At 42.8% G+C, this 22,861-nt stretch overlaps 1 protein-coding gene across 4 annotated transcripts in view; it reads right to left on the bottom strand.

The window, feature by feature from the left end:
- The window catches only part of LOC118369435 (arginyl-tRNA--protein transferase 1-like), a 183,708-nt gene that overhangs the window by 115,202 nt on the left and 45,645 nt on the right, over nucleotides 1–22,861 (bottom strand). The window contains exons 6-8 of one of the 4 annotated variants that reach the window (XM_035753811.2): nucleotides 20,325–20,539; nucleotides 16,832–16,960; nucleotides 14,692–14,820 (exon numbers count right to left, since the gene is read on the bottom strand). In XM_035753811.2, the coding sequence (XP_035609704.1) occupies nucleotides 14,692–14,820; nucleotides 16,832–16,960; nucleotides 20,325–20,539 (473 nt within the window). The remainder of the gene's footprint in view (nucleotides 1–14,691; nucleotides 14,821–16,831; nucleotides 16,961–20,324; nucleotides 20,540–22,861) is intronic. The other 3 variants (XM_035753813.2, XM_035753812.2, XM_035753814.2) reach the window with 3 other exon arrangements.

Genomic DNA, 22,861 nt, shown 5'->3' with positions numbered 1-22,861 from the left:
TAGCGGTTGCTGTCCGCATTGTATGAGCTCATCCTGTTCAGTCTTAATACTATAACTTAGTTAGGACTATATTTCAATACTTATACTACATGCTACTGAATCAATCATTAATTTGTTCATGTCATCACAGAGCATACAGGTCATTCATGATTTGAAATGCAAATCAAACATTTTAGCTTTAAAATATAAATAAAGCGATCCTAGAATAATTAGCGTAAACAAATCCACCATTCCATTTCAGCAATTTTATTCACGAATGCATGCCACTGTTAGCCTTTGGCTTCAAAAAAACGATCGACTCACATAATAGCACCTTATCCATATTTTTCTTTATCAAATTTATTGACTTCCCCTTTACCTCCAGACCAACCAGTAAACATGACCTTGTTTCAAGTTGGTCACATTTGCATCCATTTTGCTGTCACGTGTTACGGTGTTATAACCAATTTATTGATACGATTATGATATGCTATAGGTCAGGCCCTATTGGTCATGTGCATGTGATGCATTAATGTGTCACGAACGAGAGGAAGGGTTGAGGGAATAGGGAATGTTTTTCCTAAACAAATGAGGGACTTCGGTAATGTAACTTTTCAGTCAGAAATGGTTGTAATTATGGCAGGGAGGAGAGACACAACGGGTACTAGTCACACGCTGTCATTTTTCTACACAGCCGATCAAGTATGAGCCCGGTCCAGCACAATCAAATCCATTGCGGTTGGACTCCCTCTAGTGTGTCTTAATTATTTAATCAAACAGTGCGCTTAAAGCATAGGACAAGCTCAGTGCAAATAGCTGGTCTGGTTAAAAACACATAGGATGTGTCTAAATATGGAAAAAGACACCTAAATATTGACCAATCAATTTGTCAAATTAAGAGATATTTTTGGGGGTCGGGGACAGCCCTAGTAAAGATCTCCCATATCTGGGAAACCACCCAGTGGTGTAGACTCCATTCCTGAGGAAAAGGGCCCCCCATGGATAACAAATCCACACCCGGGAACACGCATTGCCCAAACACACACACACACACACTCTCAGAAAGCAGCGCTGGTTTATAGCCTACCAGAGTATGTCCCTAGGTAATACCTTAATGGATTAATAAATACTTACAAAACATCATGACCCAACTTCCCCCTACGCAGCACCGGGCATGGCAGGTCACCAACAACCCTAACGAGCCATCACCACTTTAATGATGCACAACACTTTCCATTGCTCAATAAATACACCTGGAGGGGAAAGGAGGAATGGGGGAGGACAGCTTCTGGAAGAGAGGGGGGCAGGTACAGTTGAAGTCAGAAATTCACATTCACTTATGTTGGAGTCATTAAAACTCGTATTTCAACCACTCCACACATTTCTTGTTAACAAACTATAGTTTTGGCAAGTCGGTTAGGACATCGAATTTGTGCATAAGTAATTTTGTCCAACAATTATTTACAGACAGATTATTTCACTGTATCACAATTCCAGTGTGTCAGAAGTTTATATACACTAAGTTGACTGTGCCTTTAAACAGCTTGGAAAATTCAAGAAAATTATGTTGTGGCGTTAGCCTATCAGAAGCTTCTAACTGACATCATTTGAGTGAATTCTCTACCTGTGGATGTATTTCAAAACCTCCCTTCAAAGTCAGTGCCTCTTTGCTCATTTGGAAAATCAAAAGAAATCAACCTCAGAAGAAAAATTGTAGACCTCCACAAGTCTGGTTCATCCATTGGAGCAATTTCCAAATGCCTGAAGGTACCGCGATCATCTGTACAAACAATAGTACGCAACACCATGGGACCACGCAGCCGTCATACCGCTCAGGAAGGAGACGTGTTCTGTCTCCTAGAGATGAACGAACTTGTGAGAAAAGTGCAAATCAATCCCAGAAAAACAGTAAAGGACCTTGTGAAGATGCTGGAGGAAACAGGTACAAACGTATCTATATCCACATTAAAACGAGTCCTATATCGACATAACCTGAAAGGTCACTCAGCAAGAAAGAAGCCACTGCTCCAAAACCGCCATAAAAAACCCAGACTTCGGTTTGCAACTGTACATGGGGACAAAGATCGTACATTTGAGAAATATCCTCTGGTCTGATGAAACAAAAATAGAACTGTTTGGCTATAATGACCATCGTTATATGTTTGTAGGAAAAAGGGAGATGCTTGCAAGCCGAAGAACACCATCCCAACCGTGAAGCATGGGGTGGCAGCATCATGTTGTGGGGGTGCTTTGCTGCAGGAGGGTGCCAACAAAATAGATGGCATCACGAGGCAGGAAAATTATGTGGATATATTGAAGCAACATCTCAAGACATCAGTCAGGAAGTTAAAGCTTGGTCGCAAATGGCCAATGACCCAAAACAGACTTCCAAAGTTGTGGCAAAATGGCTTAAGGACAACAAAGTCAAGGTATTGGAGGGGTCATCACAAAGCCCTGACCTCAATCCTATAGAGAATTTGGGGGCAGAACTGAAAGAGCGTGTGCGAGCAAGGAGGCCTACAAACCTGGCTTAGTTACACCAGCTCTGTCAGGAGGAATGGGCCAAAATAACAATACAAAACACTAAGTTTTAGAAGCTTGTGGAAGGCTACCTGAAAGGTTTGACCCAAGTACCAAATACTAATTGAGTGTATGTAAACTTCTGACTCAATGGGAATGTGATGAAAGAAATAAAAACTGAAATAAATCGTTCTTTCTACTATTATTCTGACATTTCACTTTTTTTTTATAAAGTGGTGATCCTAACTCACCTAAGACAGAGCATTTGTACTAGGATTAAATGTCAGGAATTGTGGAAAACTGAGTTTAAATGTATTTGGCTAAGGTGTATGCAAACATCCGACTTCAACCGTAAATGAATAGGGAATGGATGGAGAATGGAGAGGATATAGCGCTAGATAGAGTTAGCTGTAGAGAGAAGGGTCAAATTGGTTGAGAGGGTCCCAATGTGCTCCTTCCCGTTTCCGTTATTACTAAACCTTCCATGTTTGCTGATCTGAAGGACCTATAAGTAGTGAAGGAACTTGCACGGTCCACCATATTGTACGGAGCGAATTTGGACTGACTAAGAGTAAAGGACAGTAACCCAGTAGCAGCAAGGAAACTGGGGCCACAGAATAGCAGGAGTGAGAGGGGGGCATGTCTAATGTGAACAGAAGGTCAAACATGAAGGGTGGAAAGAATTTATCAATCCGAGGTAGGTGGGTTAGGTCCAGCAGAATAGGGGTAGTTGTAATTAGCAGTGTCATAGGGGCAGGTGTGGTGCTTGTGTGTGTCTGTCAAAGCAGGCTTTAAGACCATGCCCCCAAGCAGGCTGGAGTTCCCCCAAATAGCCAAGGCCCTTCCCCCTGGACAACTACAATGCCTTTGGAAAGTACTCAGACCCCTTGACTTTATCCACATTTTGTTACATTACAGCCTTATTCCAAAATTGATTAAATATGTATTTTTTTTAGGCAATCTACACACAATACCTTGTAATGACGAAATGAAAACATTATGTATTGAAAATACAACAAATACATTTACATAAGTATTTCAGCGCTTTTGTTATATGAGACTCGAAATGGAGCTGAGGTGCATCCTGTTTCCATTGATCATCCTTGAGATGTTTCTACAACTTGATTAAAGTCCACCTGCGTTAAATTCAATTGTTTGAACATGATTTATAAAAGGCACACACCTGTCTATGTAAAAAAAAAGTCCCACAGTTGACAGGTCATGTGTCAGAGCAAAAACCAAAGCCACGAGGTTGAAGGAATTATCCGTAGAGCTCCGAGACAGGATTGTGTCAAGGCACAGATCTGTGAAAGGGTACCAAACAATTTCTGCAGCATTGAAGGTCCCCAACAACACAGGGACCGCCATCATTCTTAAATGAAGTTTGGAAACACCAAGACTCTTCCAAGAGCTGGCTGACCGGCCAAACTGAGCATTCGAGGGAGAAGGGCCTTGGTCAGGGAGGTGACAAAGAAACCGATGGTCACTCTAACCGATGGTCCTCTGTGGAGATGGGAGAACCTTCAAGAAGGACAACCATCTATGTAGCACTCCACCAATCAGGCCTTTACGGTAGAGTGGCCAGATGGAAACCACTCCTCAGTAAAAAAGGCACATGGCAGCCCACTTCCAGTTTGTCAAAAGGCACCTAAAAACTCAGACCATGATAAATAACATTCTCTGGTCTGATGTAACCAATATTGAACTCTTTGACCTGAATGCCAAGCATCACATCTGGAAGAAACCTGGCACCATCCCTACGGTGAAGCATGGGTGGCAGCATCGTGCTGTGGGGATGTTTTTCAACAGCTGGGACTGGGAGACTAATCAGGATAGAGGCAAAGATGAACAGAGCGAAGTACAGAGACCCTTTATGATAACCTGCTCCAGAGCACTCAAGACCTCAGACTGGGGCAAAGGTTCACCTTCCAACAGGACAACGACCCTAAGCACACAGCCAAGACAACGCTTCGGGACAAGTCTCTGAATGTCCTTGAGTGGCCCAGCCAGAGCACGAACTTGAACATCTCTGGAGAGACCTGAAAATAGCTGTGCTGCGACGCTCCCCATCCAACCTGACAAGAGCTTGAGAGGATCTGCAGAGAAGAAATGGGGAAAAACTCCACAAATACAGGCGTTGCTAAGGTGCTTCAACAAAGTACTGAGTAAAGGGTCTGAATACCGTACTTGTAATAAAACAAAATACTCAGGTTCACATAAGTTAGCAAAGATTTCTAAAAACCTGCTTTTGCTTTGTCATTATGGGGTAGTGTGTGTATAGCGAGGAAAAAATATAAACATATCCATTTTGGAAAAATTGCTGTAATATAACAAAATGTGGAAAAAGTCTAGGGGACTGAATACTTTCCGAAGGCACTATGCCAACAACGGATCTATAAAGCACAAAGTAAAAACAGATACTTTCCGTGTCATGAAACGCATAAAAAGCCCTAAAATAAACATAAAACTCATGTCCAATTTCTGTGTCTCAAAAACACTACTGTTAGCACACAGTCTACATGAATGAAGGGTTCATAGTCCTACAAACCTCTTTCTTTCCGAATCCCATTGGTATGAAGGTGAAACAGGGTAACTGGCAAAACCCTGATGGTACAATAACTAACCAGCCTTACATTCACCCGTAGCCTCATGCATACCACCATCAATAGCCCAAACCGTCAACCCCTTCCACAAAAAAATGTATACTAAAATGTGGCACGAAACAGACAGATGTCAGTGTTGTGGTCCACACCTCTCTGGTCCTCCTTTCTGTCCCAGGCTCACAACACAGCAGTGAAACTGGGCAGAACACAAATATACTTGCACTCACACAAGCAGACACCTTCACAATTAACAGTCCTAGTGTTGTTATGGCACCAAGAAATAATCCGTCACCACAGACGGACTGACTGACTTCACTCATTTTTACAAGCTGGAGAATTAGGTAATTTGCTGTGCGCCATTGGCAGATAGCTAGGCAGGTGGAGATTTTTCCAGCACTCTGGGACAAAGGGTCCTCACAGGTGTGTGTATGAGTGAGACTATTCCTTGTGTTATTTGTTTCTTATATTATTCTTCTATATTTCTCTGCATTGTTGGGAAGGGCACGTAAGTAAGCATTTCACTTAACACTGCCTGGTGTTTATGAAGCTTGTGACAAATACAATTTGATTTGAGACGCTGCATCCCAAACGACACCCAATTCCCTAGATAGTGCACTTCAGAGAGAATGTCCAGGAACCACATTCTAACTAGACAACCTCTTCTCCTCCTCCACCCCAATCACCTGAAAAAGTCAATTGTGAATTTATATGTGCTCCCAGACACTGAAAACATCCCTGTTTCACAGAAAAATATTTCAACTGTGGGTGAAGATTTGGCGAGATAGTAAAAACACACCCTGAACCTTGCGCGAGACTCCAAGAGCACACGTCTTCATTTTCTGTGTAGCAGTATTCAATCATGAGCCACGTCTCAATTTCAGGTGTGAATTGACCTCATCTAGTAGGATTTGCCATAGTTGCCACAGAATAGAGTTTCAAAAACATTCAACAAGTAAATAAGTAACATCCCTAAATCACTTGAACCCTCAAGGTTTGTACACATTAGCCACAACCACATTATCACATGCAAACACACACACACAATGGAACATGCTCATAAAATAGATAGTGGTTGCTTTATTAGTTTTGAAGGAAAGACACTTTTGGTAATGTAGTATGTGGACACCTGCACGAACAACTTATTCCAAAAATAATGGACATTAATATGGGGTTGGTCCCCCCTTTGCTGCGATAACGGCCTTCAACTTCAAGGCTTTCCACTAGATGTTGGAACATTGCTGCAGGGACTTGCTTCAATTCAGCCACGAGCATTAGTGAGGTTAGGGCCCTGATGTTGGGCGATAAGGCCCATCTCTGTAGGAGTTCCAATTCATCCCAAAAGTGTACGATGGGGTTGAAGTCAGGGCTCTGTGCAGGACAGTCAAGTTCATCCACACCGATCTTGACAGACCATTTCTGTAAGGACCACGCTTTGTGCATGGGGCATGGTCATGCTGAAACAGGAAAAGACCTTCACTGAACTGTTACCAGTAAAGTTGGAAACACAGAAGCGCCTAGAATGTCATTGTATGCAGTAACATTAAGATCTCCCTTCACTGGAACCATGAAAAACATCCCCATTACTCATCCACCAATCTTCACAGTTGCCACTATGCAGAGGTAGATGGCGTTCTCCTGGCATCCGCCAAACCCAGATTCACCAGTCAGACTGCCAGACAGTGAAGCGTGATTTATCACTCCAGAGAATACGTTTCCACTGCTCCAGAGAATTGCGGCAAGCTTTACAACACTCCAGCCGACACTTGGCACTGCGCATGGTGATCTTAGGCTTATGTGCGGCTGCTCAGCTATAGAAACCCATTTCAAGAAGCTCCCGACAACACAGTTCTTGTGCTGACATTGCGTCCAGAGGCAGTTTGGAACTCGGTAGTGAGTGTTAGCACATAAAAAGTCTCTGTCCTCTAAGACCTTCAGCACTCAGTGTGGCCTACCAGTTAGCAGCTGACCCGTTGCTACTCCTAGCCTTTCCCACCTCACAATAACAGCACTTACAGTTGACCAGGACAGCTCTAGCAGGACAAATTTTAAGAACTGACTTGTTGGAAAGGTGGCATCCTATGACGGTGCCACGATGAATGTCAATGAGATTTCTTCAGCAAGGCCTTTCTACTGCCAATGTTTGTTAATGGAGATTGCATGGCTGTGTGCTTGATGTTATAAACCTGTCAGCAACGGGTGTGGAAGAAATTGCCGAAACAACTAATTTGAAAGTGTGCCCACATACTTTCATATACAGTTGAAGTCGGAAGTTTACACATACAGGCAAATACATTTAAACTCAGTTTTTCACAATTTGACATTTTATCCTAGTAACAATTCCCAGTCTTAGGTCAGTTAGTATCACCACTTTATTTTAAGAATGTGAAATGTCAGAATAATAGTAGAGGATGTTTGTACAGCTTTTCTTTCATCACATTCCCATTGGGTCAGAAGTTTACATACACTCAATTAGTATTTGGTAGCATTGCCTATAAATTGTTTAACTTGGGTCTCCTTGCTCACACACGCTTTTTCAGTTCTGCCCACACATGTTCTATAGGATTAAGGTCAGGGCTTTGTGATGGCCACTCCAATACCTTGACTTTGTTGTCCTTAAGCTATTTTGCCACATCTTTGGAAGTATGCTTGGGGTCATTGTCCATTTGGAAGACCCATTTGCAACCATGCGTTAACTTCCTCACTGATGTCTTGAGATGTCACTTCAATATATAGTCACAATTTTCCATCCTCATTCCCATCCGCTTCCATCTGGCCACTCTACTGTAAAGGTCTGATTGGTGGAGTGCTACATAGATGGTTGTCAATCAATTTTGTTAAGTGCACCAGTCCCTCCTGCAGCAAACCACTTCCACAACATGATGCTGCCACCTTCGGCCTTCACGGTTGGGATGGTGTTCTTCAGCTTGCAAGCCACCACCTTCTCCTCCAAACATAATGATGGTCATTATGGAGAAACAGTTCTATTTTTATTTCATCAGACCAGAGGACATTTCTCCAAAAAGTACGATCTTTGTCCCCTTGTGCAGTTGCATACCGTAGTCTGGCTTTTTTAATGGAGGTTTTGGAGCTGTGGCTTCTTCCTTGCTGAGCGGCCTTTCAGGTTATGGCGATATAAGACTTGTTTTACTGTGGATATACATACTTTTGTACCCAATTCCTCCAGCATCTTCACACGGTCCTTTGCTGCTGTTCTGGGATTGATTTGCACTTTTCGCATGAACGTGGTACCATCAGGCGTTTGGAAATTGCTCCCAACGATGAACCAGACTTGTGGAGGTCGACAACTTTTTTTCTGAGGTCTTGGCTGATTTCTTTTAATTTTCCAATGATATCAAGCAAAGAGGCACTGAGTTAAGGTAGGCCTTGAAATATATCCACAGATACACCTCCAATTGACTCAAATTATGTCATTACCCTATCAGAAGCTTCTAAAGCCATGACATCATTTTCTGGAATTTTCCAAGCTGTTTAAAGGCACAGTCAACTTAGTGTATGAAAACTTCTGATCCACTGGAATTTTGATACAGTGAATTATAAGTGAAATAATATGTCTGTAAACAATTGTTGGAAAAAGTACTTGTCATGCACAAAGTATATGTCCTAACCGACTTGCCAAAACTATAGTTTGTTAACAAGAAATGTGTGGAGTGGTTGAAAAACTCATTTTAATGACTCCAACCTAACTGTATGTAAACTTCCGACTTCAACTGTATATGGGTCGTTCCAAGAATCGAGTACATAGTTTTTTACTTTTTACCCTTTATATCCCCAATTTCGTGACATCCAATTGTTAGTCTTGTCCCATCGCTGCTACTCCTGTACGGACTAGGGAGAGGCAAAGATCGAGAGCCACACTGCTCAATTAACCCGGAAGCCAGCCGCACACCAATGTGTCAGAGGAAACACTACAACTGGCGATCGAAGTCAGCTTAAAAGGCGCGCAGCCAGTCACAAGGAGCCGCTAGAGCATGATGGGACAAGGAAATACCGGCCGGCCAAACCCTCCCTTAACCCGGATGGCGCTGGGCCATCTCCACAAAATAACCCATAATGACAAAGTGAAAGTGTTTCTAAAAATGTTGGCAAAATAATTCAAAATGAAATACAGAAATCTAATTTACATACAGTACCAGTCAAAAGTTGACACCTACTCATTCAAAAGGTTATTTGTACTATTTTCTACATTGTGGAATAATAGTGAAGACATAAAAGATAAGAAATAACATATGGAATCATGTAGTAAACAAACAAAAAAGTGTGAAAATTATTCAAAGTAGCCACCCTTTGCCTTGACAGCTTTGCACACTCTAGGCATTCTCTCAACCAGCTTCATGAGGTAGTCACCTGGAATGCATTTCAATTAACAGGTGTGCCTTGTTAAAAGTTAATTTGTGGAATTTATTTCCATCTAATGCAATTGAGACAATCAGTTGTGTTGTGACAAGGTAGGGGGGGTATACAGAAGATATTGGTAAAAGACCAAGTCCATACGGCAAGAACTGCTCAAATAAGCCAAGAGAAATGACAGACCATCATTACTTTAAGACAGGAAGGTCAGTCAAGCACTTTGAAAGTTTCTTCAAGTGCAGCTGCAAAAACCATCAAGCGTTAAGATGAAATTGGCACTCATGAGGACCGCCACAGGAAAGGAAGACAGTTACCTCTGCTGCACCTCGGAAATTGCAGGCCAAATAAATGCTTCAGAGTTCAAATAACAGACAACGTCAACTGTTCAGAGGAGACTGTGTGAATCAGGCTATAAGGGTCGAATTGTTGAAAGAAACCACTCCTAAGGACACAAACAAGAAGAAGAGACTTGCTTGGGCCAAGAAACATTAGCAATGGACATTAGACCGGTGGAAATCCGTCATTTCGTCTGATGAGTCCAAATTTGAGATTTTTGGATCCAGCCGCAGTCTCCTTGTGAGACGCAAAGTAGGTGAACGGATTTTCTCCACATTTGTGGTTCCCGCCATGAAGCATGGAGAAGGTGGTGTGATGGTGCTTTGCTGGTGACACTGTCAGTGATATATTGAGAATAAGGCACACTTAACCAGCATGGCTACCACAGCATTCTGCAACAATGTGCCATCCCATCTGGTTTGCGCTTAGTGGGACTATTATCAGTTTTTCAACAGGACAATAACCCAACACACCTCTAGGCTGTGTAAGGACTATTTGACCAAGAAGGAGAGTGATGGAGTGCTGCATCAGATGACCTGGCCTCCACAATCACCCGCCCTCAACGCAATTGACATGGTTTGGGATGAGTTGAACCGCAGTGTACAGTGAAGGAAAAACAGCCAAGAAGTGCTCAGCATGTGGGAACTCTTTCAAGACTGTTGGAAAAGCATTCCTCCTGAAGCTGGGTAAGAGAATGCCAAGTGTGTGCAAAGCTGTCATCAAGGCAGAGGGTGGCTACATTGAAGAGTCTAAAATATATTTAGATTTGTTTAACCCTTTTGTTTACTACTTGATTCCATATGTCTTATTTTAAAGTTTGATGTGTTCACTATTATTCCACAATGTAGAAAATAACAAAAATAAAAGAAAAACCCTTGAATGAGTAGGTGTGTTCCAAGTTAACTAGTACTGCAAGTATTTAGACCCTTTACTCAGTACTTTGTTGAAGCACCTTTGCCAGCGAATTCCAGCCTTGAGTCTTAGGTATGACGCTACAAGCTTGGCAAACCTGTAATTGTGGAGTTTTTCCCCATTCTTCTCTGCAGATCCTCTCAAGCTCTTCAGGTTGGATGGGGAGCATCAATGCACAGCTACTTTCAGGTATCTCCAAGGATGTTCGATCGGGTTCAAGTCCGGGCTCTGCCTGGGCCACTCAAGGACATTCAGAGACTTGTCCTGAAGCTACTCCTGCGTTGTCTTGGCGGCATGCTTTGGGTTGTTGTCCTGTTGGAAGGTGAATCATTGCCCAAGTCTGAGGTCCTGAGTGCTCTGGAACAGGTTTTCATCAAGGATCTCTGTACTTCGCTCCGTTCATCTTTCCCTCAATCCTGACTATTAGTCCCTGCCACTGGAAAAACACCCCCACAGCATTTTGCGGCTACCACCATGCTTCAACGTAGGGATGGTGCAAGGTTTCCCCCAGACGTGACGTTTGGCATTCAGACCAAAGAGTTCAATCTTAACTTAATCAGACCAGAGAATCTTGTTTCTCATGGTCAGAGTTCTTTAGGTGCCTATTGGCAAACTCCAAACGGGGTGTCATGTGCCTTTTACTGAGGAAAGGCTTCCGTCTGGCCACTCTACCATAAAGGCCTGATTGGTGCAGTGCTGCAAAGATTGTTGTTCTTCTGGAAGGTTCTCCCATCTCCACAGAGGAACTATGGAGCTCCATCGGTTTCTGGTTCACCTCCCCGACCAAGGCCCTTTCTCCACCGATTGCTCTACAGACAATTCCATCAACCTCATGGCTTGGTTTTTGATCTGACATGCACTGTCAACTGTGGGACATTATATCGACAGGTGTGTGCCTTTCCAAATCATGTCCAATCAATTGAATTTCCCACATGTTGATTCCAATCAAGTTGTAGAAACATCTCAAGGATGATCAATGGAAACTGGATGCACCTGAACTCAATTTCCAGTCTAATAGCAAAGGGACTGAATACTTACGTAAATAAGAGGGGTTTTTATTATTATAAATGTGCAAACATTTCTAAAAATCTATTTCTGCTTTGCAACTTACTTTAGGGCCTTGATAGGTTTTATTCTGTACAGCCTTTTCACTCTGTCCATTAGGTTAGTATTATGCACAACAATGTTGATGCATCCTCACTTTCCTCCCATCACAGACATTAAACCCTGTAACTGCTTTCATGTCATCATTGGCCTCATGGTGAAATCCCTGAGTGGTTTCCTCCCTCTCCGGCAACAGAGTTAGGAAGGAAGCCTGTATCTTTGTAGTTACAGGGTGTATTGATACACCATCCAAAGTGTAATTAATAACTAAACCATGCTCAAAGAAATATTCAAATGTGAGCTTATTTTATTTTACCAATCTACCTATAGGTGCCTTTCTTTGTGAGGCATTGGAAAACCTCCCTGATTTTTTTATGTTGAATCTGTGTTTGAAATGTACTGCTTGACCGAGGGGTGGGGTACAGAGATGAAGTAGTCATTCAAAAATCTATGTTAAACACTATTATTGCAGAGTGAGTCCATGCAACTTGTTAATAAGCACATTTTTATTCCGGAACTTATTTAGGCTTGCCATAATAAAAGGGCTTGACACGTATTGACTGAAGACATTTCAGCTTTTACATTTTGACATTATTGGGTAGGTTAGTGACAAACATGTTTCTCAATTTAATCCATTTTAAATCCAGGCTATAACAACAAAATGTGGAAAAAGTCCAGGGATATGAATGCTTTTTAATAGAGACTTCACTGAAAATTAAATAAATCAGATTTAAGATGAATATAGACTTGCTAAAGTGCCAAAAATCAGTTTGGAAGGTTTTAACCCACTTTAACCCAGCCATTTCTTCAAGTTTGTACCATAATTTTAAAGCCCTGGTTATGTCCTTGCTTTGACAAAGTCATTTCTGAAGATTATTTGATATGTGATAAATGATTAATTTAAGTCTGTCCTTAATGTGAACTGATATGGTAAAACTATTCCTTTTAAAATATTTTTTTCAATAGAAACATTGAATATACAGTATAATAGTCAAATCATAATGTAAAAGCAGGTGAGCTGGTTCTACTCTCTGGCCATTTTCTGGTGTTTAGTGGTGGAAAACTGAGTGAGTCAAGCATAACACCCTGTTACCCATAATGAAGATGGGCTAGAAATGTTTGAAAAATGTTTTTTTTTTTTATGAATAAAAAATAAAAAAATAAAAAAGTGTGAGGTTGCACTCAATTGCAGCTTGCTGTTGCACAAAACAAGTTTCCGTTTCCATTCCCCGTCACAAGGGGATTTATGTTTCATTTAAGATAAAACCTCAACCCTGTTACAGTCAAACGCTGTTACTTTATTGGCACTTACTATAGGTCTTGTTTTTCCCCTTAAGATGAGAAAACATGTTTTTTATGAAGTCAAACATGTGCTCTCTATGACAGAATGTTCAAATAAAAAAATTATTTTACCAAGTTACACTAGCCAAAATGGCTAGTGGCTCATTAGAGTTTAGTGTTGTGATTAATAGTTGTTGATTGAGAGGAGTATCCAGGATTCAGGCCAGCCTCATCCTGTTCATTAGAGTGAAACTAACTCCCTGATCGCCTGATCACCTCAGTGTGGACCAACCAAGTCTGCTCTAAGTAAAGCTCCGCCTTATCTCAGCTCACTAGTCACCATAGCAGCACCCAACCGTAGCACGTGCTCCAGCAGGTATATCTCACTGGTCATCCCCAAAGCCAACACCTCCTTTGGCCGCCTTTCCTTCCAGTTTTCTGCTGCCAATGACTGGAACAAATTGCAAAAATCGCTGAAGTTGGAGACCTATATACCCTCTAAATTTAATCATCGGCTATCTGAGCAGCTTACCGATCGCTGCAGCTGTACATAGCCCACCTGTAAATAGCCCACCCAACTACATACCTCATTCCCATATTGTTTTTATTTACTTTTTTGCACACCAGTGCACACCATTTTTTCTTGCACATCATCTTCACATTATCACTCCAGTGTTAATTAGCTAAACTGTAATTACTTCGCTACTATGGCCTATTTATTCCCTTAACTCCTTACTCCATTTGCACACAGTGTACAAAGATTTTTCTATTGCATTATTGACTGTACTTTTGTTCATCCATGTGTAACTGTGCGGTTGATTTGGTCGCACTGCTTTGCTTTATCTTGGCCAGGTCGCAGTTGTAAATGACAACTTGTTCTCAACTGGCCTACCTGGTTAAATAAAAGGTGGAGGGAAAAAAATAAGAATAATTAATAATGTCTAGGTTCCATGTGTGTGTCTTAGCTAACCCTGGTTAATACACACGGCACCCTATTCCCTGTAATCGCTCTGGGCTCTGCTCAAAAGTAGTGCACTATATAGGGAATAGGATGCCTTGAGACACAGCCCATGAAACACACAGGCAATGACATGCATCGAGTTCACCTCATCATAAATCACCATCAAACACAACGGAATCAACTTACATAATGGCATGCAGGGTAATCTAACCGTTAAACACACAACAATGGGTATGTGTATGGGGTTATCTGCAAACAAGCATGCAGGAGATTTGCTGTGTCAACATGCTACGCGGTCAGCGCAATCATGTGATGTTAAGGACATTGTACTCAAAAATGGAAAAGTAAACCGGCAGAAAATTCTCAACAGGACAGATTGCTGACAGAATTTAAATAAATGAATCTTCATATCTAGACATATTTTATCTGCAGACAAATGAACAGATATTTATTTCAAGTTAATTGGCAACAAAAAATAACTTCAACCCTTCTATGGATGGTACTGTGTTTGTGATGGAGGAGCAAAATGTGGCAGGGTGGCGTGTACAGCACAGCGCATGGTAGCATTGTGGCAGTCACTGTGCCCTGTGCATTACAGTAGGTGCGATGTCAGAAACGTTACCGTACCTCACTCTCGTTACACTCGGAAGGGGTGTCGCCGTGAACGGCCATCTGGTAGCGTGCGTACAGCGCTGCCGACTGCTCATAGGTCGCCATGAACTGAGGATCATCATCATTGACGGGCACTAGCCTCACCTTCGGAGAGGATGGTGAAAGAAGAAGTGGAGGGATGGATAAAATCAACATTGGTTGTCGAGAGTGGGGACAGCGAAGGAGGAAAAACAAACGGCGAAGAAGAATGAGGACATACAGTATGGAGTTGGGGTGTTGGAGGGAAAATGAAGAGGAGGAAGGTGTGGTATTGGTTTGCAGGGGGGGATGGACAGACAATAGGAGAACCAAACAATAAGTGGAGAGGTTTTACACAATGCCGCATAAGCAGTTTAGCACTATAAAAACGTTCTACTGAAGCAATTCAGACTCCCAGTTCAAAGTTCTGTTGATTCTTTATTTTATTTTTTTCGCTGCTCGATTCTGAATTGAGACGAGTCAGGCCAATCAAGATTCCAACCATAGAATTAACAACAAACCAAAACTAAGAATTCTGGGAGAGTGAGTCCAATGGTGGTTACTGCCTGGAGATAAGGGATCCAAGGACCCTGAAGATGAGGCTAGTGTACCACCCCCACGCCACGGTTGACGACAAACCCTCAGAGAAAGACAGGGGACTAGAGGTTGAATGGAGTTCTAAGATATGAGATTCAAGGAACAACAGGCATCCACATTCCACACACGCACACACACACACTCGCATTCAGATAGGGATCTACACACTCGCTTTTACTCTTGTATATATCCAGATATGAGACAATAGCAATGTCCCAAGTGGTGTGAGATTTACACAGATAAAAATCAGGCTGAGCTCCAGCCTTCGAGGCAGACTGTCTGGTGAGAACCGCAGGGCGGAGACAATCCTCCGACTGTGTCAAGTGCCAGCATGGGCAAAAACGACAAACTAATGCTAACACTGAATTTTAAGTGGATGCTTCAGTTCAACAACTGTGACTGGTTGTTTTTATTCCATTCCCAAACTAGCAGGAGTGATGGGCACAGAGGGAGTGGAAGACTGATGAAGAAAAGAGGAAGAGGGTGGGAATGAATACCTGACTGTCACCATATTCAAATAGCTAGACGTAGCATCCCAAATGGCACCCTATTCCCTACATAGTGCACTACTTGGTTCTGGTCAAAAGTAGTGCACTAGGTACAGAATAGGGTACTACTTAGGACACAACCAGAAACTAAAAGACCCCATTAGACTGAGGCACCTGTAGAAACACTGCCTTCACCCTCCTCCGTGTATGGGAAATTTCCCCCTGCGAGCGAACAAGAGATCACATGCACACACATTCAGACATCCACAAACGTGTAACAGAGCGCGCACACAGACACACTCCCCTAATCCTGAGTCCTTCATTCACTTTCTCCGTTTCATTCATACCCATACCACAGGAGGTTGGTGAAGCCTTAATTGGAGAGGATAGACTCGTGGTAATGGCTGGAGCATTATTAGTGGAATGATACCAAATAAATGGGTTCCTTGTGTTTGATGCCATTCCACTAGCTCCTTTCCAGCCATTATTATGAGCCATCCTCCCCTCCGCAGCCTCCACAATCACACTTTCAATGTCTTCTTCTCTCCATCCTAACCACTTCCATAGCCAGAGAGTGATTATGGTAACTTGCTCTTTCATGTCACCCAACCCCACGTTCTCGCCATTTCCCCTCCACTACTCTATCAAATGTCTCCATTCCCTTTCACTTAGCACCCCATTCACTTGCATCTGTATCATCTTAGTTGCCTGCTGACAGATTGCACACAAACAATGGTCAGAGATACTTCGCTCACATTGGAGAGAGACTGATTATACTATTTGTAAAACTCCAGATAACAATTACATCTGTCGGTTCAAGATGTTCACCCAATGTTGACGAGATGCTCCTGATGATGTTTTAATGTTGTTTGTTTTTATATAAATCATGTTATGAATCCAAAAGACAAATTTCCCTCATTGTGTTTTATAATAAAGACAACTGAATTTACTCTCAACACTGTTCACTGTGTTTTGATATCAAAAGCACCACTTAACCCTCACCCTCCCTTCCCCCTGTGCCCCTTGAGCAGGTTGACCTGCTGACCCCTGACCTGGCTCTCGGTGGGCTTGTCTGGAGGGTCGTGGTGAATGGCCATCTGGTAGAGTTTGTACACCTGGTAGGAGGCGTCGAAAGAGGCTTTGAACTGTGAACTGGGGGGGTTGGAGCGCACTAGCCTCACCTTCAAAAGAGGGATGGGCAGAGAAGGGTTAACACAAATATAAAAAGACAGGCATTTAAATAGGACACAGAACGATAAGTGGAGACAAATCCACACAGAGGGTACACCACATTCACATATTAAAGCAGAGGGAGGAAAAATGTATTTAAAAAGTATGAAAGAAACAGAATGGAGGGTAAACTGAACGTCTCGTCCTCCATTAACTCTGTCCGTCACTAAGGCAAATGTTTGAGTGTTACATTTCTCAATTTCAAGCATGCCACATCAGGCTTTAAACCACCTAAGCCGTTTTCCTCCTTTAAGGTAGGCCCTTGTGAACATTTTTAAGAAGATGTTTTGTATTAAGTAAGCATTCTATATTTCACGTGTGTGGGGACAGGATACACCAAGGTGAGCCTTTATTATACATCTTGAAAAAGGTATTTGACTGAATGATTAACACCGTAAACAGCATTCAGAAGTTATATTGGGTGGGAGTTATTTACAATGCAGTTTTTCTATTACCGCAACCACAGGTGCTACACCAAAGCAGTGAGGTTGATAAAGGAGGAGGGCGTGTTTGTGTCCATCTCCATGGAGACAAGCAGAGTGACAGGTGAGAGCATGACAAAAGAGAACAAATAGGGTAAACACCACAAGTGTTTGTCATCATGTTTAAAAGAAACATCATTTAAAGACCTTACTTGGGTTGATCTCCTGAAAAACCAAAGAGATCATTCAAACATGACCTGTGTGTGTGTGTGTGCGCACACACACACACACACACACACACACCTCTTATAAACCCTATTTCCAGTGCTTCACCATGTCATGTCAAGCTACAGTAGGGGAGGATTAGAACCAGTTTTAAAACAGGCCCAAAAGTCAGGAAGCCAGGCCTTTGAGCTTAGGATAAAGCATAACCACTAGTGTTGAGAATGTGAGAATTCAACCTTCATAATCCCCCCAGCTTCATTTTAATTAAACATGTTTGTTTTTAAGCTTTTGTTGGCCAAAATGCCCCTGCCATTTGAATAGTAGCCTGCGAGGGAATTTAACCCAAGGTTTGTTTGAGTTGGACATGCACAGGGCTCTCATATGACTGCTTGGTACACGCACTGTATATTCAAACAAAGATGTTGGGCCTTTTACGTAAAAGATAATAGTAAGTAAGGCCTCTTTAAATGTACTTTTAAAACTCCAGATATCCTTTGATACGCCAAAATAGTTTTATTGAGCCAACACCACACTGGATAGTTTGGTGAAAACGCAACGCTCTCATAACAAATCGAATGAGATGGCACCGACAGACTAACACCAAACCATTCCAATAATGTTTCTGTAATGCCACGTAATTAAAATGGGAGAGATATTGGCCTTCAAAAGCCCCTGTAAGCCGATATGTTGTTCCACATGTGGAACTCTGTGTGAGCCCATATCCTGTTCTCTTTGATAAAAACACGCAGAAGAGACTCGCTGACTATAGAATGTGTCTGATAAACAGAGAAGGCTAATGGCCAAACAAGAGCAAGTGAACGTGTGAGAGGAGAGTGGGTTTGTAACTAAAAGATCATAAATAATAGGAAGGCATATTGAGCGAGAAAGACAGGTTGGTGTTATACGCTTCTCTTTGGGGAAAGGGGGGGGCCTGTCAATCGTGTGTCCACACTGACCCCTGGTGGTGGCAAGGGCACAAGTATGTGTCCCAACCTGACCCTCCAGACATCTCATCTATGTCATTCACTAAAAGCCACTAGTTTTACTGTAAAACACTAAGGGTTGTGGATGAGAACAGGGTTGTGGTTACAGGAAAAGGCTTTATTACAATTCCCACAGTCTCAATGTGTCTATCAATACAAGGGAAGGGGCCTTACCTATAGTCAGGGGCCCCTTACCCTCGATCACATCTCCTCTCTCTCTTTAACGTCTCTCATTGGGGCCATATGTACATGCTTCTCTCCTCCTCCCAGTACTTTCCTAATGATTGTCTGACTCCATCACTCAGGCGGTCTGACATGTTTAACGGTTGTGCTGGTGATGAAGTGGAGCTGGAATGTTGTTAATTGCATTTGTGTAAACACCCAAAATATCCTTGCGGTCCAAGACCTTCAGTTTCCCCCTGTAGCTCCACAGCTTACTCAACAAATCTGAACTGGGGTGTATTTGGTGATATGAAACACTCTGATAGAAAGTTGTCGATAGAAATAGAATAAATAGAGCAGACTTGCACGATCCCTATTCTACATGACAGGCAGTCAGATGTGCTCGACTCAATTCACTTCTATCTAATTCTGAACTTTCTGGTATGTTAGATCATCCTGAACTGGCTCCTGCTGAAGTCTAAGACTCTTAAAGTCATAAAGAGTGGTGTAAATGGCAAAACCCAGATTCAATTATCTCCATAATCATCAGAATCCTAAACATCCCAATTCCTAGCATAGATTGCAGCCCATCGGCATGCTTTAGGCCTACAAACTCGTGTTTCAAAACACATGAGCCTTTCAATCATCTTAAATTGCCAAACAACAAATTAACCTTCAATTGGGTGGCTCGACTTTGTGTGTACGTTCATCCACTTAAGGAAATTGAATGAGTAAACATCACAGCCAATAGAAGTAATCAAATCAGCTAAGATGAGCTGATTGGGAGAGGAGTCTGATGGGAGCTCAGTGCCAGTCAGTGAATGAATAGCTCGTCTCAAGGTCTGGCTTAATCAAAAGCTGACATCACTCTAGACTACCAACCTCAGCGAAAGTCAAGAGGATGGACCAAAACTTCACCTTATACTGGAAAGGGATTTTTTTTTTTTTTATCTGGGCTTGTGTTCCAAATGGAACTATATTCCCTTCATAGTGCACTACTTTTGACCAGGGCCCATTAGAGCTTTGGTCAAAAGTAATACACTATAGGTTATGGGGAATAGGGTGCCATTTGGGATGTAGCCCTGCCTGCAGTACATCCCAGAGCCAAAAGTACATTTACATCTCTTATAAACAATGCAGAGCTCTGCAGTCGTTTGAATGTGATTACTTGGGGTAGCCTGACCCCGAGTGTGTGGTCAGGCTACCATTTGGTTGAGTTTGTGTCGTGAAGTGCTGGATTTTCCACTTGGGCTCTGGCCGTACCATTCTCCCCACAGGCACGCATGGTGAAGTCACTGGGTTAGGGAAGCCGATAGAGGCCTCTCTCTGGCCGGGTCTGACGGTAGATCCATTGGAAGTGGATAGACTTAAAGCAATATAGAGGAAACTCACCTAAAGCCACTGGAAGGCTAGGTGGCACCATCACTGTATTACTTACACCCATCCGGTTCCTTCAGCTCTGTAGACATTGAATGAGTAGGGGCTAGGAAGTAACTGTAGACCTGAACCCCTCTCTCGCTTACCTCGAGACGGTGCAGAGGACTATCGGGCAGAGATTCGTTGATGAACTCCTCCAGGGCTTTGGGTTGGTTGAGCTGGACTGGCGTGGCGGGGTTAGAGGTCGCAGAGGCCAGGACTCCACCCCCCACCTGTCTCTTCTGCTCCTTCTGCAGCCGGCGAGCCTTCCTCAGTTCTTTGGCTTTCCTACACAACGGCCTGCCGGGGTCCGCTCCTACCCCTGAAGAGTGGGATGGAGAGCGGGAGAAAAATAGGAAGAGAAAGAGAGGGTGGGAAGGACAGAATAAATACTATTGTTAGAAACTAGAATGGTGTAGATGGGAGCACAAGTTTCCTTTCCAAGGGTGCGAGAACTTCAGGATGTTAACACCACATCGTAATCCTTTTTCGCTCCAAAAACAAGCTTGGGTATGGCATTTCCAAAACTGTTCAATATAAAATAATTGTGTAAAAGAAGAACTAAACTACAGCCTTATGGAACAGGCAAACAAGTTTCCCCTTCATGCAAGACTTCTGCATGAGGTTTATTAACACGGTAGTGTGGGAGTGAGAAAGAGGTGGTTACTTTTAAACGATGTTGCCATTGATGATGAGTCCCACATTTGGGGATGTTTTGTGGGTGTGAGGCCATGTTTCCAATGGCTTTGCTCCCCTCAGGCGAAGTCTGATTGCCTTGTTTGCTTTAGCGTAGCCTCCACACGCATGCGCCAATACACACACAAAAAAAAAAAAACAGCTCTACATGGATGTCGTTTTCTATTTTTTCCCCCCTTCCTCAATACATGACATCACCGCACGAGAACCTATAAAACAGCATGGGTTGTGTTTGTTGACTGCAAGTGATTTCTTGGCTTTTTGTGGACACCTTTGGTTTCAAATGAAGGGGCATCAACTTAGGAGATAGAAGGTCCTCTGCCTCTGGGGAGTTTCCAATCGAATGACGAAGATCATGACCATACAGGACAGTGTGTGTATTTATTTATTTATTTTTATTTCACCTTTATTTAACCGGGTAGGCTAGTTGAGAACAAGTTCTCATTTGCAATTACGACCTGGCCAAGATAAAGCACAGCAATTCGACACAAACAACAGAGTTACACATGGAAAAAACAAAACAGTGAATAATACAGCACAACAAAAGAAAACAAAAAAAGTATATGTACAGTGAGCGCAAATGAGGTAAGATAAGGGAGTTAAGGCAATAAATAGGCCATGGTGGCGAAGAAATTACAATATAGCAATTTAAACACTGGAATGGTAGATGTGCAGAAGATGAATGTGCAAGTAGAGATACTGGGGTGCAAAGGGGCAAGACAAATAAATAAATACTGTATGGGGATGGGGTAGGTCGATGGGCTGTTTACAGGTGGGCTATGTACAGGTGCAGTGATTTGCTCTGACAGCTGGTGCTTAAAGCTAGTGAGGGAGATATGAGTCTCAAGCTTCAGTGATTTTTGTACAGTTCGTTCCAGTCATTGGCAGAGTTTAGTCTAACCAGACACCCAGGTATTTGTAGTTGTCCACGTATTCTAAGTCAGAGCCGTCCAGAGTAGTGATGCTGGACGGGCGAGCAGGTGCGGGCAGGGATCGGTTGAGTAGCATGCATTTAGTTTTCCCTGCGTTTAAGAGCAGTTGGAGGCAACGGAAGGAGAGTTGTAATGGCATTGAAGCGCGTCTGGAGGTTAGTTAATACAGTGTCCAAAGAGGGGCCAGAAGTATACGCAATGGTGTTGTGCTGGATGGTTTGGACAGGGTTGCAGGTTCTGATGGGAAACAGCGTTCAGCTTTCCAGCATTTCCGTAGCTGCACCACAGAGTACTGGACCTTAGGCAGAGGTGTGTGTCTGTTGCTGACATCAGAGGGAGCACACTACAATCACAAGAGCAGTGTCTTAGAGACAAACATACAAACCAGGCTGATACAGTTCAAACAGGATAGGAGAAGAGTACTGTAAGGAAACTGGATCTTCTTCCACACCTACTATGAAAAGTGACACACACAAACCCCATTCTTTACAGAGGAGTCGGTTGCATCTACATGACAGAGGACCGAGACAGACGGACTACTCTGTCAACTTGACGCACGCATATAATGCGCAATGCAGCTCCATCCCTCCCCACCTGGCCTTCTGCAAGCCGCCACCAAAAGCACTCTACTAACTAACTACTAACTAATATGACCGTGTGTCAAAACTGGGTGGAACGATCCTCAGCCTTCAGCATAGACCTACACATACTAACTAATGTCTCTACATACTATGAACTGTACACTCCCTTCAGTATCTATATGGGCGGTACTTTGACTTGAGGGCTACACACTTTTCAGTAAATCATTCATTGAGGTAAGAGTTGTGAGCTTATCTGAACTCAATCAGGACCCCGAGAGACCATAGATAAATCCCTCAGTCACGGTTAACTTTGCAGTTGTCTGGGTGCTAATGCTATGGGGCAGGTTGAGTGAGTCTGTGTCTAGACTCTAGACAATAGACACCAAGTTATGAGACAAAGTGAAATGAAGGAGAGAGCGTGAGAAAGCAAGAAAA

The sequence above is a fragment of the Oncorhynchus keta genome, chromosome 36 (genome assembly GCF_023373465.1).
Source record: "Oncorhynchus keta strain PuntledgeMale-10-30-2019 chromosome 36, Oket_V2, whole genome shotgun sequence".
Taxonomy (NCBI): Eukaryota; Metazoa; Chordata; class Actinopteri; order Salmoniformes; family Salmonidae; genus Oncorhynchus; species Oncorhynchus keta.
Note: the sequence above shows the minus strand (reverse complement) of the source record. Positions and strands in the feature narration are given on the sequence as shown.